Source organism: Bombina bombina, chromosome 2 (assembly GCF_027579735.1).
Source record: "Bombina bombina isolate aBomBom1 chromosome 2, aBomBom1.pri, whole genome shotgun sequence".
In the NCBI taxonomy this organism is placed as follows: Eukaryota; Metazoa; Chordata; class Amphibia; order Anura; family Bombinatoridae; genus Bombina; species Bombina bombina.
This window is the reverse complement of record NC_069500.1, coordinates 1,089,395,710-1,089,411,612: the sequence shown is the minus strand read 5'-3', so window position 1 is coordinate 1,089,411,612 and position 15,903 is coordinate 1,089,395,710. Positions and strand designations below refer to the sequence as shown.

General features: G+C 40.1%; 1 protein-coding gene across 3 annotated transcripts in view; it reads right to left on the bottom strand.

The window, feature by feature from the left end:
• ARHGAP10 (Rho GTPase activating protein 10) overlaps positions 1-15,903 on the bottom strand; it is a 784,460-nt gene that overhangs the window by 419,035 nt on the left and 349,522 nt on the right. For all 3 annotated transcript variants that reach the window (XM_053703724.1, XM_053703722.1, XM_053703725.1), the window contains exon 13: positions 10,298-10,363. In XM_053703724.1, coding sequence (XP_053559699.1) covers positions 10,298-10,363 — 66 coding nt within the window. The remainder of the gene's footprint in view (positions 1-10,297; positions 10,364-15,903) is intronic.

The window sequence follows — 15,903 nt, the reverse complement described above, 5'->3', positions numbered from 1 at the left end:
GCTTGAGCAATTACTGTTGGGAATATCACTACTGGCCAGCAGGAGGGGGGAAAGAGCACCACAGTTAAACTGTTAAGTATCACTCCCTTACCCACAACCCAAGTCACTCGACCAAAGGGAAATGGAGAAAAAGTAGTAACACAAGGTGTAGAGGTGCCTGAGGTTATAGTCAAAAGAACAACTATCTTAAAATAAAGGGTGGGGACGTGGACTCACCATATCCGGAAAGAAATACATTTATCAGGTAAGCATACATTTTGTTTTTCTTCCCTAAGATATGGTGAGTCCACGGCTTGAGTAATTACTGTTGGGAACCAACACCCAAGCTACAGGACATGGATAAATAGGGAGGGACAAGACAGGCAGTCCTAAACAGAAGGCACCACCGCTTGAAGAACCTTTCTCCCAAAAGAAACCTCAGCCAAGGCAAAAGTATCAAATTTGGAAAATTTGGAAAAAGTATGTAGAGAAGACCAAATTGCAGCCTTGCGAATTCGTTCCACAGAAGCTTCATTTTTGAAAGCCCAAGAAGAGGAAACAGCTCTTGTGGAATGAGCCGTAATTCTCTCAGGAGGCTGCAGTCTCATAGGCCAAACAAATTATACTTCGTAATTAAAAAGAAAGAGTAGCGGCCGTAGCTTTCTGACCTTTACGTTTCCCAGAGAAACAGACAAAGAGGGCAGAGGACTGGCGAAAATCCTTAGTTGCCTGTAAGTAGAATTTAATAGCACGTACAACATCCAAATTGTGTAACAAACATTCTTTGGAAGAAGGAGGATTAGGACACAGAGAGGGAACAACAATTTCCTTATTGATATTTCTATTAGAAACAACCTTAGGAAGAAAACCTTACTTAGTACAAAGAACCGCATTATCAGCATGAAAAATAAGATAAGGGGAATCACACTGCAGAGCTGAGAGTTCCAAGACTCTTCAAGCAAAAGAGATAGCAACAAGAAACAAAAAGAAAGATAATCCCTTTATTACCCATTCCCCAGTTTTGCATAACCAACACTGTTATATTAATACACATTTTACCCATGTAATTACATTGTATCTAAGCTTCTGCTGACTGCCCCCTTATTTCAGTTCTTTTGACAGACTTGCATTTTAGCCAATCAATGCTCACTCCTAGGTTACTTCACATGCATGAGCTCAATGTTATCTATATGAAACACATTAACTAACTCCCTCTAGTGGTCAAAATGCATTCAGATTAGAGGCAGTCTTCAAGGTCTAAGAAATTAGCATATGAACCTCCTAGTTTTAGCTTTCAACTAAGAATATCAAGAGAACAAAGCAAAATTGGTGATAAAAGTAAATTGTGAAGTTGTTTAAAATTATATGCCCTATTTAAATCATGAAAGTTTTTTTTAGACTTGACTGTCCCTTTAATGTCTATGGAATGCCAAGGCTCAAACGGAGCCAGCTGTGAAACTTTAAGAACAAAGTTAAGGCACCAAGGAGGTGCAACAGACATAAAGACAGGCCTGATTTTGACCAAAGTCTTATGTAGTAAAACTGATAAAGCAGAAATCTGACCCTTCAGGGTACTGACCGACAATCCCTTCTCCAGGCCTTCCTGAAGAAAAGATAAAACTCTAGGGGGCCCATTTATCAAAGGGCTTGCGGACCTGATCCGACACTGCGGATCAGGTCCGCAAGACCTCGCTAAATGCGGAGAGCAATACGCTCTCCACATTTAACATTGCACCAGCAGCTCACAAGAGCTGCTGGTGCAACGCCGCCCCCTGCTGACTCGCGGCCAATCGGCCGCCAGCAGGGAGCTGTCAATCAACCCGATCGTATTCGATCGGGTTGATTTCCGGCGGTTCCTGTCCGCCTGCTCAGAGCAGGCGGACAGGGTTATGAAGCAGCGGTCTTTAGACCGCTGCTTCATAACTTGTGTTTCTGGCGAGTCTGAAGACTCGCCAGAAACACGGCCCTTCAAGCTCCATACGGAGCTTGATAAATGGGCCTGTGAGAATTCTAATTCTACTCCAAGAGTAGCCCTTGGATTCACACCAATAAAGATATTTACGCCATATCTTATGGTAAATCTTTCCAGTAACAGGCTTGCAAACCTGAATCATGGTCGCAATGACCAACTTAGAAAAGCCACGCTAAAACAGAATTAAGCGTCAACTTCAGAGAAACGAGATTTGGATGACGGAAGGGACCCTGAAGCAGAAGGTCCTTCCTCATAGGTAGTCTCTAAGGTGGGAGAGATGACATCTCCACTAGGTATGCAAACCAGATCCTGCGAGGCCATGCAGGTGCTATTAGAATCACCAACACCCTCTCCTGTTTGATACGAGCAATGACTCGTGGAAGGAGAGCAAACGGAGGAAACAGGTATGCCAACCTGAAAACCCAAGGAACCGGCAGAGCATCTATCAGAACGGCCTGCGGATCTCTTGACCTTAAACCGTACCTTGGAAGCTTGGCGTTCTGATGGGACGCCATCAGATCTAACTCCGGCACTCCCCATTTGAGGACTAAGCTGGAAAACACCTCCAGATGGAGTTCCCACTCCCCAGGATGAAAAGTCTGTCTGCTCAGAAAATCCGCTTCCCAGTTGTCTACTCCTGGAATGTGAATGGCAGATAGACAACAATTGTGGGTCTCTGCCCACTGAAGAATCCGAGAAACCTCCTTAATGGCTAAAAAACTCTGAGTTCCTCCCTGGTGATTAATGTAAGCCACAGAGGTTATGTTGTCTGACTGGAACCTGATAAACTGGGCTGAGGACAACCGAGGCCAAGTCAATAGAGCATTGTAAATTGTCCTCAACTCCAAGATGTTGCTGAGAAGAGCAGACTCCTCCCGAGTCCAAAGGCCCTGAACTTTTAACGAGTTCCAGACTGCTCCCCAGCCCAGCAGGCTGGCATCTGTGGTCACGATCACCCAGGGAGGTCTCCGAAAGTATTTGCCTGAGACAGATGTTCCTCAGACCGATTACCTCCATACATTGAGCCCCTGAAGGATGAGCAGTAGCCTAAAGAGAGAGGCAAGAGGAAATAATTTTGTTTTTCCTGATCTCCATCAGAAGAATCTTCATCAATAGAGTATCTATTATGGTCCCTAAGAACACTACTCTTGTAGCAGTGCAAATTGAGCTTTTTTCCAGATTCACATTCCATCCGTAGGAACAAAGAAAAGACAATATCTCTGTGAAAAATTCTGGGAGCCGTGGCTAGACCAAATGGAAGAGCCACAAACGGGAAATGATTGTCCAGAAAGGCAAAACTCAGGAATCTGTGATGGTCCCTGTGAATAGGAACATGAAGATACGCATCCTTTAGGTCTATGGTTGTCATAAACTGACCCTCTTGTACAAAATGAAGAATGGAGCGTATCTTCTGCATCTTGAAGGATAGAACTTTGAGAAACTTGTTTAGACACTTCAAGTCTAGAATGGGACGGAAAGTTCCCTCTTTTTTGGGAACCACAAATAGGTTGGAGTAGAACCCAAGACCCTGTTCCTGCACTGGAACTATCACTCCCAGAGAGGAAAGATGTTGTATACATTTCAAGAACACCTCTCTCTTTATCTGGTCTGCAGATAATCTTAAGAGATGGAATCTGCCTCTGGGAGGTAAAAGTCTTGAATTCCAATTTGTAACCCTGGGATACTATGTCCACAGTCCAGGGATCTGGGACATCTCATATCCAAGCTTGAGAGAATTGAGAAAGTCTGCCCCCCACCTGATCCAATCCCGGGTCGGGGGCAAACCCTTCATGCCGATTTGGAATCAGCTGCAGGTTTCTTTGATTGTTTCCCCTTGTTTCAAGACTGATTGGGTTTCCAAGAAGACTTGGATTGTTCCTGCTTGGAAGAAGGGGAAGGCTTTCCTCTGAAGGAACGAAAATTACTCTGACGTCCTTTAGGCCTATTCTGCTTATCTTGAGGTAGAAAAGACCCTTTTCCACCCGTAATATCAGAGATAATTTCTGCCAAACCGGGTCCAAACAAGGTTTTGCCCTTGTAAGGAATTCCCAGAAGCTTGACTTTAGAGAAAACGTTCGCAGACCAGGATTTCAACCATAATGCCCTGCGGGCTAGGACAGTGAAACTAGAGGTTTTAGCTCCAAGTTAACATGTAAAATGGTATCTGCAATAAAGGAATTGACCAACTTAAGAGCTTTAATACTATCTTGAATTTTATCCAAGGAAGTCTCTACTTGAAGAGAGCCAGACAAGGCATCAAACCAATAAGATGCCGAACTAGTCACGGTGGCAATACACACCGCAGGTTGCCATTGGAGACCTTGATGAACATAAATCTTTTTCAAATAAGCTTCCAGCTTCTTGTCGATCAGATCCTTAAAGAGCAGCTATCCTCAATAGGAATAATGGTTCTCTTAGCCGGTGTGGAAATGGCCTCTTCAACTTTGGGTACAGTATAACAAGGGTCTTTAATGAAGTCCTCGACAGGAAACATTTTCTTAAAAATGGGAGACAGTGAAAAAGACACCCCTGGTTTCTCCCATTCCTGTGAGATAATCTCCCTAACACGGTCCAGCACAGGAAAAACCTATGAAGTGGTAGGTTCATCAAAGAAACTATTAAGTTTACTAGATTTCTTAGGAGTGACAACAACAGGGGTATCAGAGTTATCTAAAGTAGCTAAAGCCTCCTTTAACAATACACAAAGGTGTTCAATCTTAAACCTGAAGGATACCACCTCAGTTCCAGAAGAAAGAATTATACTGTCCGAATATGAGATTTCCCCCTCAGAAAGACCCGAGGTATCTTCCTCATCAGACTTATGAGAAAGGGCAACTTGGGAAGCAGAACTGAGGACAGGTACCTTACTTTCTGAATTTCTAGATTTCCTCTTGTGTTTTCCCTGTAATCTGGGAATGGCAGCTAATGCCGCAGATACCGCTGAAGATACCTGGGCAGCAATTTCTGCTTTTAAATAAACTCCACTAAGAGTTACATTTATTTTGCAAAGTTTTCTTGACACATGAAGAACAAAATTGCATAGGAGCTGCAATTTGAGCATCTAAACATAATTAGCATGAATTCATGAGAGCAGGCTCTTGCTCTATATCAGACATGTTGTGAAACAGTAAATAAACTTGTACAGATACGTTTCAAATATTTAAATATTCATTTAAAATAAGCAAAGGAAAAAATACACTTTACATTTTATCCCAAATTAGGATCGATCCCCAGCTAAAATTATGTGAGAAAAGTTAAGAAAAAACATTTAATAAACATCAAATAAACTTCTAAAATACCCCTCAGGCAACCCCACACCTCAATTACTGAGGTGCCTTCCCGCTATCAATTAGGACTGGATCACCCAGAAATGGAGAAAAACAACTTTTTCTTCATAAACATTATGAAGTAAAGCCGGTCATGTGACCGCAACTGCCGAGGTCAAATTTCTGCTGCGACACAGAGAGGTACCACTTCCTGGAACAGTAACAGAAATATCCGTTTTTCAAACCTGACAGTTTAAAATAATGCATTTTTTTATTTTAAAGCAAAGGGGAAATGAATAAACTGCTGAAATAGAAAATTCACCCTTGCTTTCAGTTTAAACTTGTATTGTTTCATCAAGTAAATGTGTGTCAGAAAATAAAGCCTAATAAAAACATTTTACCCTTTCCTTTTAAAAGAGTTTTAATTTTAGTCTCACACATGCTACAGTGCCTGCTTCTTGCCCCAGTGTAACCCATACAACAGGATTATCTATGTCCCAATGAAAAAGCAGTGTTTTTTAATTTGTTAAGTGCATGGTCTCCCTAACTGGAAGAAAAAGCACCTACCTTATCCGCTGTCCGGCATGTAGACAGTTACAAGGTATGAGAAGACACAGTTCTTCACAGAGACCTTTGAAAAAGAAAGAACAGAGTAGCCAACTCTGGCTTTCTAAACTAGGGCAGCAATTGCTAGGAAAACACAGAAAGTACCTCTTTACAAGTGCTGCTTTAAAGCCACGACTACCCGACTGCAAGGAATGACGTGGAATACGACTATACCCCAAAACTTGCTTGTAGATGAAATCAAAATTTTTCTTCAGACGCCTAAACTTTACCTCCTCCATGCACCGAAGGCAAAGAGAATGACTGGGGGTTGTGGGTAAGGGAGTGATACTTAGCAGTTTAACTGTGGTACTTTTTTGCCTCCTCCTGCTGGCCAGGAGTGATATTCCCAACAGTAATTACTCAAGCCGTGGACTCACCATATCTTAGGAAAGAAAAGAGAAAAACATCATACAACAGAAAAAAGGTGTGGTTTTTTTTACAGTAAAGTTTAAAGTCTTGAAAAATTATTGCCAGATATTAGTGAGTTTTTTTTTCTGAGTACATTTCTTTAAAGTAAATAAATAAATAAATAAAAGACATAAATTAAGTATTTACGTGTAGTTTTTCTTACTAATACTTTAATTATGCAAAGAGACAAACAATCTGAAACCTTTGTCTTATTATTATTAATACTAATAAAAATCTCAAGATTAACTAAACTCAGAAATGAAAATTATCTTCCTTACAACTTGCATATAACCTATACAGAGGTTAAGTGAATCTAGACCGATGAAATAAAAAGAAGTTAATTAAACATTCACAATTTGGGGTTCAAAATATATCTGTACCACAATGTATTTTTCACATGCTATCTACATAAGTTCAAAATAAAATTGCATGTTGAATAATGAAAATAAACCCATCTGTACTCACCCAAGTCTATGGCCTAAATTCAATAAAACTTGTTTATGAAACTAACATCTTGTGTGTGTGTGAGAGAGAGAATTCCCAAACATATTAACTCCCCTGTCTAGCACAGCTCTGAGTTTTTAGTCACTCTCCAGTATAATCATTGGAGTGAAATCTATCTTGTAACCAGTCACTTCTCAGCACATCAAAGTCCACTGGGAAGTATAATTAAAACTAAACCATATAAAACAGCCACTCTAACACACAAATAAAAACGTGAAAACCGTTAAAGGGACATGTTTCTGATAGAGAATACAATTTTACACAACTTTCCAATTTACTTATATTATACTATTTACTTTGTTTACTTGGTATACGTTGTTGAAAAGCATACCTAGGTATGCTCAGTGGTAGCAATTCACTACTGGGAGCTAGCTTCGGATTGGTGGCTGCAAATATATGTCTCTTGCTATTAGTTACACCAATTTGATTAGCTAGTTTCCAGTAAAACATTGCTTCTCCTAAACAAAGCATACCAAGAGAATGAAACAAATCTGATAACAACTAAATAAGGAAGTTGTTTACAATTGCATGCTCCTTCGGAATCATGAAAGAAATAATTTGGATTTGTGTCCCTTTAAAGAGAAATAAAATACAATTAGAGCAAAGATGTCACCTTTAAAATAGCAATTTACAGCCACAAGACAGGATTTTCCATAGGGGCAATAAAGTCTTTATGTATTCCACATGCTAACTAGAGGTGGAGGTGAACTATCTCAACCACACCTCACTAACACCTATGGCCAAACCCTGGAATATACTTTCGCATTTACAACAAGACCTTAGGACACCTCATGAGTTTTCTGAAATTCGGCTACTACCATATACACAGACAAGCTCATACTATACAAAAAAGAATGAGAAGCAGTCTGCCAGGAACGAACAGCAGCATCAATAGCTTGTTCTATGGCCCGGTTGCCACCTGGTAGTAGCTTCTTTCTGCCCAATTGTGCTTTTCACAGAGAAAAACTTTCCAGTAGTATATCAGTCTGATCCCGCCGATATGGTCAGTCCAGCCCCGAAATACCAGGCAATTCTCCTCTGAACAAGGAACATGACAACCCCAGACGATTGTTTCGGCCTCCTTTGGGCCTCGTCAGTGAGGTGCAGCCAGATCCCTCTAAGCACATTGGGCACTGAGTCCAGTCTGGTTTCCCCCATCACCCTTAGGGAGACTATCCCCAGTGTCATATTTACATATGCAAAAAAGAATGAGAAGCAGTCTGCCAGGAACGAACAGCAGCATCAATAGCTTGTTCTATGGCCCGGTTGCCACCTGGTAGTAGCTTCTTTCTGCCCAATTGTGCTTTTCACAGAGAAAAACTTTCCTGTAGTATATCAGTCTGATCCCGCCGATATGGTAAGTGCAGCCCCGAAATACCAGGCAATTCTCCTCTGAACAAGGAACATGACAACCCCAGACGATCGTTTCGGCCTCCTTTGGGCCTCGTCAGTGAGGTGCAGCCATATCCCTCTAAGCACATTGGGCAAGGAGTCCACATCTGGTTTCCCCCATCACCCTTAGGGAGACTATCCCCGGTGTCATATTTACATATGCAAAAAAGAATGAGAAGCAGTCTGCCAGGAACGAACAGCAGCATCAATAGCTTGTTCTATGGCCCGGTTGCCACCTGGTAGTAACTTCTTTCTGCCCAATTGTGCTTTTCACAGAGAAAAACTTTCCCGTAGTATATCAGTCTGATCCCGCCGATGTGAAGTCAGGATCAGACTGATATGCTTCAGGAAAGTTTTTCTCTGTGAAAGGCACATGTTGAGCAAAAAGAGGCTGCTTCTTGGGTGGTAACTAGCCATAGAACAAGCTATTATGCTATTGTTCGTTTCCAGGTTGAGCGCTTCTCTCTTTTTATTTATGCAAATTATGACATTTTGGGAAGTCTCCCTAAGTGTGATGCGGGAATCCAGACGTGGACCCGTTGCTCAATGTGCCTAGAGGGATATGGCTGCACCTCACTGACGAGGCCCGCAATAGGCCGAAACGTACGTCTGGGGTTTTGCTGTTTCTCTCGTTCAGAGAAGGATTGCCTGGTATTTCGGGGCTGGACTGTACTGTGAAGTCAGGATCAGACTGATATGCTTCAGGAAAGTTTTTCTCTGTGAAAGGCACATGTTGAGCAAAAAGAGGCTGCTTCTTGGGTGGTAACTAGCCATAGAACAAGCTATTATGCTATTGTTCGTTTCCAGGTTGAGCGCTTCTCTCTTTTTATTTATGCAAATTATGACATTTTGGGAAGTCTCCCTAAGTGTGATGCGGGAATCCAGACGTGGACCCGTTGCTCAGTGTGCCTAGAGGGATATGGCTGCACCTCACTGACGAGGCCCACAATAGGCCGAAACGTACGTCTGGGGTTTTGCTGTTTCTCTCGTTCAGAGAAGGATTGCCTGGTATTTCGGGGCTGGACTGTACTGTGAAGTCAGGATCAGACTGATATGCTTCAGGAAAGTTTTTCTCTGTGAAAGGCACATGTTGAGCAAAAAGAGGCTGCTTCTTGGGTGGTAACTAGCCATAGAACAAGCTATTATGCTATTGTTCGTTTCCAGGTTGAGCGCTTCTCTCTTTTTATTTATGCAAATTATGACATTTTGGGAAGTCTCCCTAAGTGTGATGCGGGAATCCAGACGTGGACCCGTTGCTCAGTGTGCCTAGAGGGATATGGCTGCACCTCACTGACGAGGCCCACAATAGGCCGAAACGTACGTCTGGGGTTTTGCTGTTTCTCTCGTTCAGAGAAGGATTGCCTGGTATTTCGGGGCTGGACTGTACTGTGAAGTCAGGATCAGACTGATATGCTTCAGGAAAGTTTTTCTCTGTGAAAGGCACATGTTGAGCAAAAAGAGGCTGCTTCTTGGGTGGTAACTAGCCATAGAACAAGCTATTATGCTATTGTCCGTTTCCAGGTTGAGTGCTTCTCTCTTTTTATTTATGCAAATTATGACATTTTGGGAAGTCTCCCTAAGTGTGATGCGGGAATCCAGACGTGGACCCGTTGCTCAGTGTGCCTAGAGGGATATGGCTGCACCTCACTGACGAGGCCCACAATAGGCCGAAACGTACGTCTGGGGTTTTGCTGTTTCTCTCGTTCAGAGAAGGATTGCCTGGTATTTCGGGGCTGGACTGTACTGTGAAGTCAGGATCAGACTGATATGCTTCAGGAAAGTTTTTCTCTGTGAAAGGCACATGTTGAGCAAAAAGAGGCTGCTTCTTGGGTGGTGACTAGCCATAGAACAAGCTATTATGCTATTGTTCGTTTCCAGGTTGAGCGCTTCTCTCTTTTTATTTAAGCTCATACTATAGTCTTGCTTTGGCAAAGAAATATTAGCAAAGAATTCCTTCCCTCCCGTCCTCCCTACATTAATATATTAACAAAAATATCAGACCAGTGTGCTAAAAAGGACTGTAACAATAGAACTTCCCATCATAGATGTAGCAATGCTCTTAGAAACTATTTTTATTTTTTACAAACTATCAACATTATAAACACAATCAGCAAACAAAAGTCTTATTTTGCATCTTGTATGGTACCGGCATATTATACAAAAGGCATACCCCTGGATTCAACCGCACGGATACAATTTTTCACAATAGCAAATCCAAACTGGTCTAGCTGAGCACCTGCAAAAGGAACAAAAAGGTCATCTTAAGTATTATTATTGTTCTCTTTGTGTACAGTTGCAGATTACAAATGAGAAGAAATAAAATACATTAAAGTGGTGTTTAAAATAATAACAATGCATTTCAGAACAGAAGCTTTTTTTGCAGTAAACATTGGATTTGCAAACAGTCTTTTATTATCACAGCTAGACTGATCACTTTTAATCTGTACGCGACAAACTGCTGATGCTGTGGGTCACACGCATTTGCCTCTCATCCATGCTGAGCGCCCAGGGCTGTTTTGTGTCAGGTGACCAGCACAGGAGTTAAATTATCATGTATGCAACCTACATTAGTATAACTAGCAGGTTTTATCCACATTGATGTATATTATGTGAAATATTTCATGTTACTTAAAGGCATATGAAACCCAATTTTTTTCTTTCATGATTCAGATAGAGCAGGCAATGTTAAGCTAATTTACTCCTATTATCAATTTTTCTTTGTTCTCTTGGAATCTTTATTTGAAAAAGCAGAAATGTAAGCTTAGGAGCCGGCCCATTTTTGGTTCAGAGCCTGGGTTTGTTTGTTTTTTGGGGGGGAGACTTTGACATATTTGTGACAGTGGAGTGGGATCTAATTAATGTTTGTATGTAGTACAAAGCTCAACAAAGAGGGTCCGATTCTAAAAAGGTCTCTGGGCTGGTGAAATTCTATAAGAATGCGCGCCAGTCCTATTTCCCTGATGGAATTATCTAATGCTACTTTTTAACAGGGTGTCTCGCTAAGGGCCGTATACTGCATTTTCGTTTGGGAAGGAGATGCATACATTACAAAAGTGCAAAATGAAAATCATAATCTAAAAATTATACAAAATTAATAATTTAACAATTCACACAAAAATAGGCAAGGAAAAGGTGTATTGTTAAAGGGATGGTAAACGCCTATGATGTTGAAAAGCATATTAATATCCCTCAATATTGCATTAAGCAAACCACATACAAAATTAAAGTTTTTTTATACTTGCTTTTAGTATTTTTACATCTAATTGTAAATGTGTGTTATCGTGTCTAAGCTCCGCCCGTCTGCCTTCTTTAGTAAAATCCAGGCAACGTGTATTTCAGTCCCACCGCTCTGCAGGTCAGAGCCTCTGCTCGCTCCCGACATGGCTCCTAAATAGCGCATGCACAGTCTTTTAAATGATGTATAGCAAGTAAACATTTATTCATGACATCCAATGTTTACTTCCTTTACGTAAAAAACCCAGTATTACAGGGAGTCTGCGAGCGTTATGATAAAAACAGAGTACCGTTTTATATGTAAAATTATATATGGAGTATAACAATTTGTTATACATAATTTATTTTCGGGACTTATCGTTACTATGAATTGCACAAAAAATGTACTGCTGGTTGAAAATAGAATAAATATAATCGCCATTCTACTATTTTTACTAAAAAATATATTAAAAACTTACTGGCAATGATCAACGTTACTTTCGTATGCCATTCAGAATTGAGAGAAAACGCATGCGCATTAAACACACAAGCACATGCAAATTCGGAAGTAAAGTGAAAGTCTCATGATTAAATGAGGTTCTTGTTAGAAGACCGCTATATCGCGCATGTGTATAGCGTTAATACTGGAGTAAACCTGTCTAACGACAGGCTTACTGATTGGTTCAAAAACATAAATAATGAATAAGCGACCGCAGGGGGCTGTATTAAGATTGCAATAGAAACGAGTAGGAATAAATATATTGTAAGCTTTTTTTAATATACTATCTTAAATGAAATTTCACATGTACATTTAAAATTATGATTATATTGCAAACAATGTAGTATATAGAACGGAGTTTACCATCACTTTAAGGTGCATCAAAAGTTGTAACAAGATTGTTCACCAAAAAACATAATTTATGCTTACCTGATAAATTTATTTCTCTTGTAGTGTATCCAGTCCATGGATCATCCATTACTTGTGGGATATTCTCCTTCCCAACAGGAAGTTGCAAGAGGATCACCCACAGCAGAGCTGCTATATAGCTCCTCCCCTCACTGCAATATCCAGTCATTCAACCGAAACAAGCCGATAAAGGAGAAACCATAGGGTGCAGTGGTGACTGTAGTTTAATGAAAATTTAGACCTGCCTTAAAAGGACAGGGCGGGCCGTGGACTGGATACACTACAAGAGAAATACATTTATAGCATAAATTATGTTTTCTCTTGTTAAGTGTATCCAGTCCACGGATCATCCATTACTTGTGGAATACCAATACCAAAGCTAAAGTACACGGATGATGGGAGGGACAAGGCAGGAACTTAAACGGAAGGAACCACTGCCTGTAGAACCTTTCTCCCAAAAACAGCCTCCGAAGAAGCAAAAGTATCAAATTTGTAAAATTTTGAAAAGGTATGAAGCGAAGACCAAGTCGCAGCCTTGCAAATCTGTTCAACAGAGGCCTCATTTTTAAAGGCCCAGGTGGAAGCCACAGCTCTAGTAGAATGAGCTGTAATTCTTTCAGGGGGCTGCTGTCCAGCAGTCTCATAGGCTAAACGGATTATATTCCGAAGCCAAAAAGAAAGAGAGGTTGCCGAGGCCTTTTGACCTCTCCTCTGTCCAGAGTAAACAACAAACAGGTTAGATGTTTGACGAAAATCTTTAGTAGCCTGTAAGTAAAACTTCAAGGCACGGACTACGTCTAGATTATGCAAAAGACTTCCTTCTTTGAAGAAGGATTAGGACATAATGATGGAACAACAATCTCTTGATTGATATTCTTATTAGAAACCACCTTAGGTAAAAACCCAGGTTTTGTACGCAGAACTACTTTATCTGAATGAAAGATCAGATAAGGATAATCACAATGTAAGGCAGATAACTCAGAGACTCTTCGAGCCGAGGAAATAGCCATCAGAAAAAGAACTTTCCATGATAGAAGTTTGATATCAATAGAATGAAGGGGCTCAAACGGAACCCCTTGAAGAACTTTAAGAACCAAGTTTAAGGTGAAATCAATACATTTAGTACACATTCTCCTATGGGGCTCCACCATGGCTTTTAAACATAATGAACAAGTAGTTTCCTCTGTGTCAGACATGTTTGTACAGACTAGCAATGAGACTAGCAAGCTTGGAAAACACTTTAAACCAAGTTAACAAGCAATATAAAAAACGTTACTGTGCCTTTAAGAGAAACAAATTTTGTCAAAATTAGAAATAACAGTGAAAAAATGCAGTTACACTAACGAAATTTTTACAGTGTATGTAACAAGTTAGCAGAGCATTGCACCCACTTGCAAATGGATGATTAACCCCTTAATACCAAAAACGGAATAATAAATGACAAAAACGTTTTTAAACACAGTCACAACAACTGCCACAGGTCTACTGTGGTTGTTACCCTCCTCAAACACGACTTTTGAAGCCTTTTGAGCCCTTCAGAGATGTCCTGTATCATGCAGAAGGAAGCTGAGTGTCTCTGTCTGCAATTTTAGCTGCGCAGAAAAGCGCTAAAATAGGCCCCTCCCACTCATATTACAACAGTGGAAAGCCTAGGCAAAAATCAAGCCAGCCATGTGGAGAAAAACTAGGCCTCAATAAGTTTTGTCACCAAACATATATAAAAACGATTAACATGCCAGCAAACGTTTTATATTACACTTTTATAAGAGTATGTATCTCTGTTAATAAGCCTGATACCAGTCGCTATTAAATCACTGCATTTAGGCTTAACTTACATTAATCCGGTATCAGCAGCATTTTTCTAGCAAATTCCATCCCTAGAAATATGTTAACTGCACATACCTTATTGCAGGAAAACCAGCACGCCATTCCCCCTCTGAAGTTACCTCACTCCTCAGAATCTGTGAGAACGACAATGGATATTAGTTACTTCTGCTAAGATAATAGAAATCACAGGCAGATTCTTCTTCTAATGCTGCCTGTGATAAAACAGTACACTCCGGTACCATTTAAAAATAACAAACTTTTGATTGAAGTTAAAAAACTAACTATAATACACCACTCTCCTCTTACTACGTACATCTTTGTTGAGAGTTGCAAGAGAATGACTGGATATGGCAGTGAGGGGAGGAGCTATACAGCAGCTCTGCTGTGGGTGATCCTCTTGCAACTTCCTGTTGGGAAGGAGAATATCCCACAAGTAATGGATGATCCGTGGACTGGATACACTTAACAAGAGAAATTGTATTTTATCAAAAACTTAAAACTTGTAGGTAAATTCCACAGGAATAAATCGTATTAACTATGCAAAGCCTAAACTGAAATTTAAGTACTTTGGATGTGCAAAAAAAAATTAAAAAAAAATTCATAGTTAAAAGTGCAAAATACAAAGCATAATTGTTGTTTATTCATAAAATGGGATAAACATGGGTGTTCCATGGGCGTATATGAAATTTTCTCTCAATTCCTAGCATAATTCTATAAACATTTTCCCACTACAGTTCTCAGTGTGTTTTTTCGCCAGTTAAAAAGTGGCGAGTTTTCACCAAAATACTTAAAACACTAATCATTCTGAAAGAAAAAAACTATCCAAACGAAAATTACAGTGAATTTAAGGTGCACTGAAAACAGTAATTTGATTTGTATTGAGAGTAATATTCAAGTTTAAAAACACGCCGATTTCCCCCTCTGCATTTCACTCTCCATTGCAAACTTTTACCTAGCAGAGAGCTCTCATATTTATATGGGAATTATATCGCCACTCCCAGATACAGCCCCTTTTTTAAAATTTTATGAGGGCTGCACCTGCGAGTGTTGGCGTGGAAAACCACGTCTAGACTTGTAAACTTTATAGAATTGCCTCACAGTAATAAAACAGGTTCAGCTGAGTTATTAGCCTAGAAATGTGGATTTTTTTTTTTATTTGTTGTAAACTAAGGAGGTAATAATTTATAAAGAGTGATGTGACATTTCAACAAAACAAAAGCAGCAATTAAAGGGACATGAAACCCAAAATAATTTATTTCATGATTTATGTAGAACATACAATTTTTAACAATTTTTCAGTTTACTTATATGATCAAATTTGCTTCATTCTCTTGGTATAATTTGTTGAAGGAGCAGCAATGCATTACTGGGAGCTAGTTGGTGACTGGCAGCTGCAGCCATATCCCTCATATCATTGTCTCAGCAGAGATGTTCACCTAGCTCGAAGTAGTACATTGCTGCTCCTGTGTGTATTCAACAAAGGATACCAAGAGAACAAAGCAAATTTAATAACATAAATATATTGGAAAGTTAATTTTGACTTTACTCTCCTTTGAAACATACCATTTAGAAATAAATATAGGCATATGGACCGCCTGGTCAAAATATAGGTTTCTGTAGAATGTAATTATATTCGTCTGTTTTTAATCATGTCTTGAGTCAAATGGGTGATATTGATCGAATAACACAGTTTTACTTCCTTTGCCAATTCTCTATGGGATATTTAGACACTAACGCCTAGATTACGAGTCTTGCGTTAGCCTTAAAAAGCAGCGTTGAGGGGTCCCAACGCTGCTTTTTAACGCACGCTGGTATTACGAGTCTGGCAG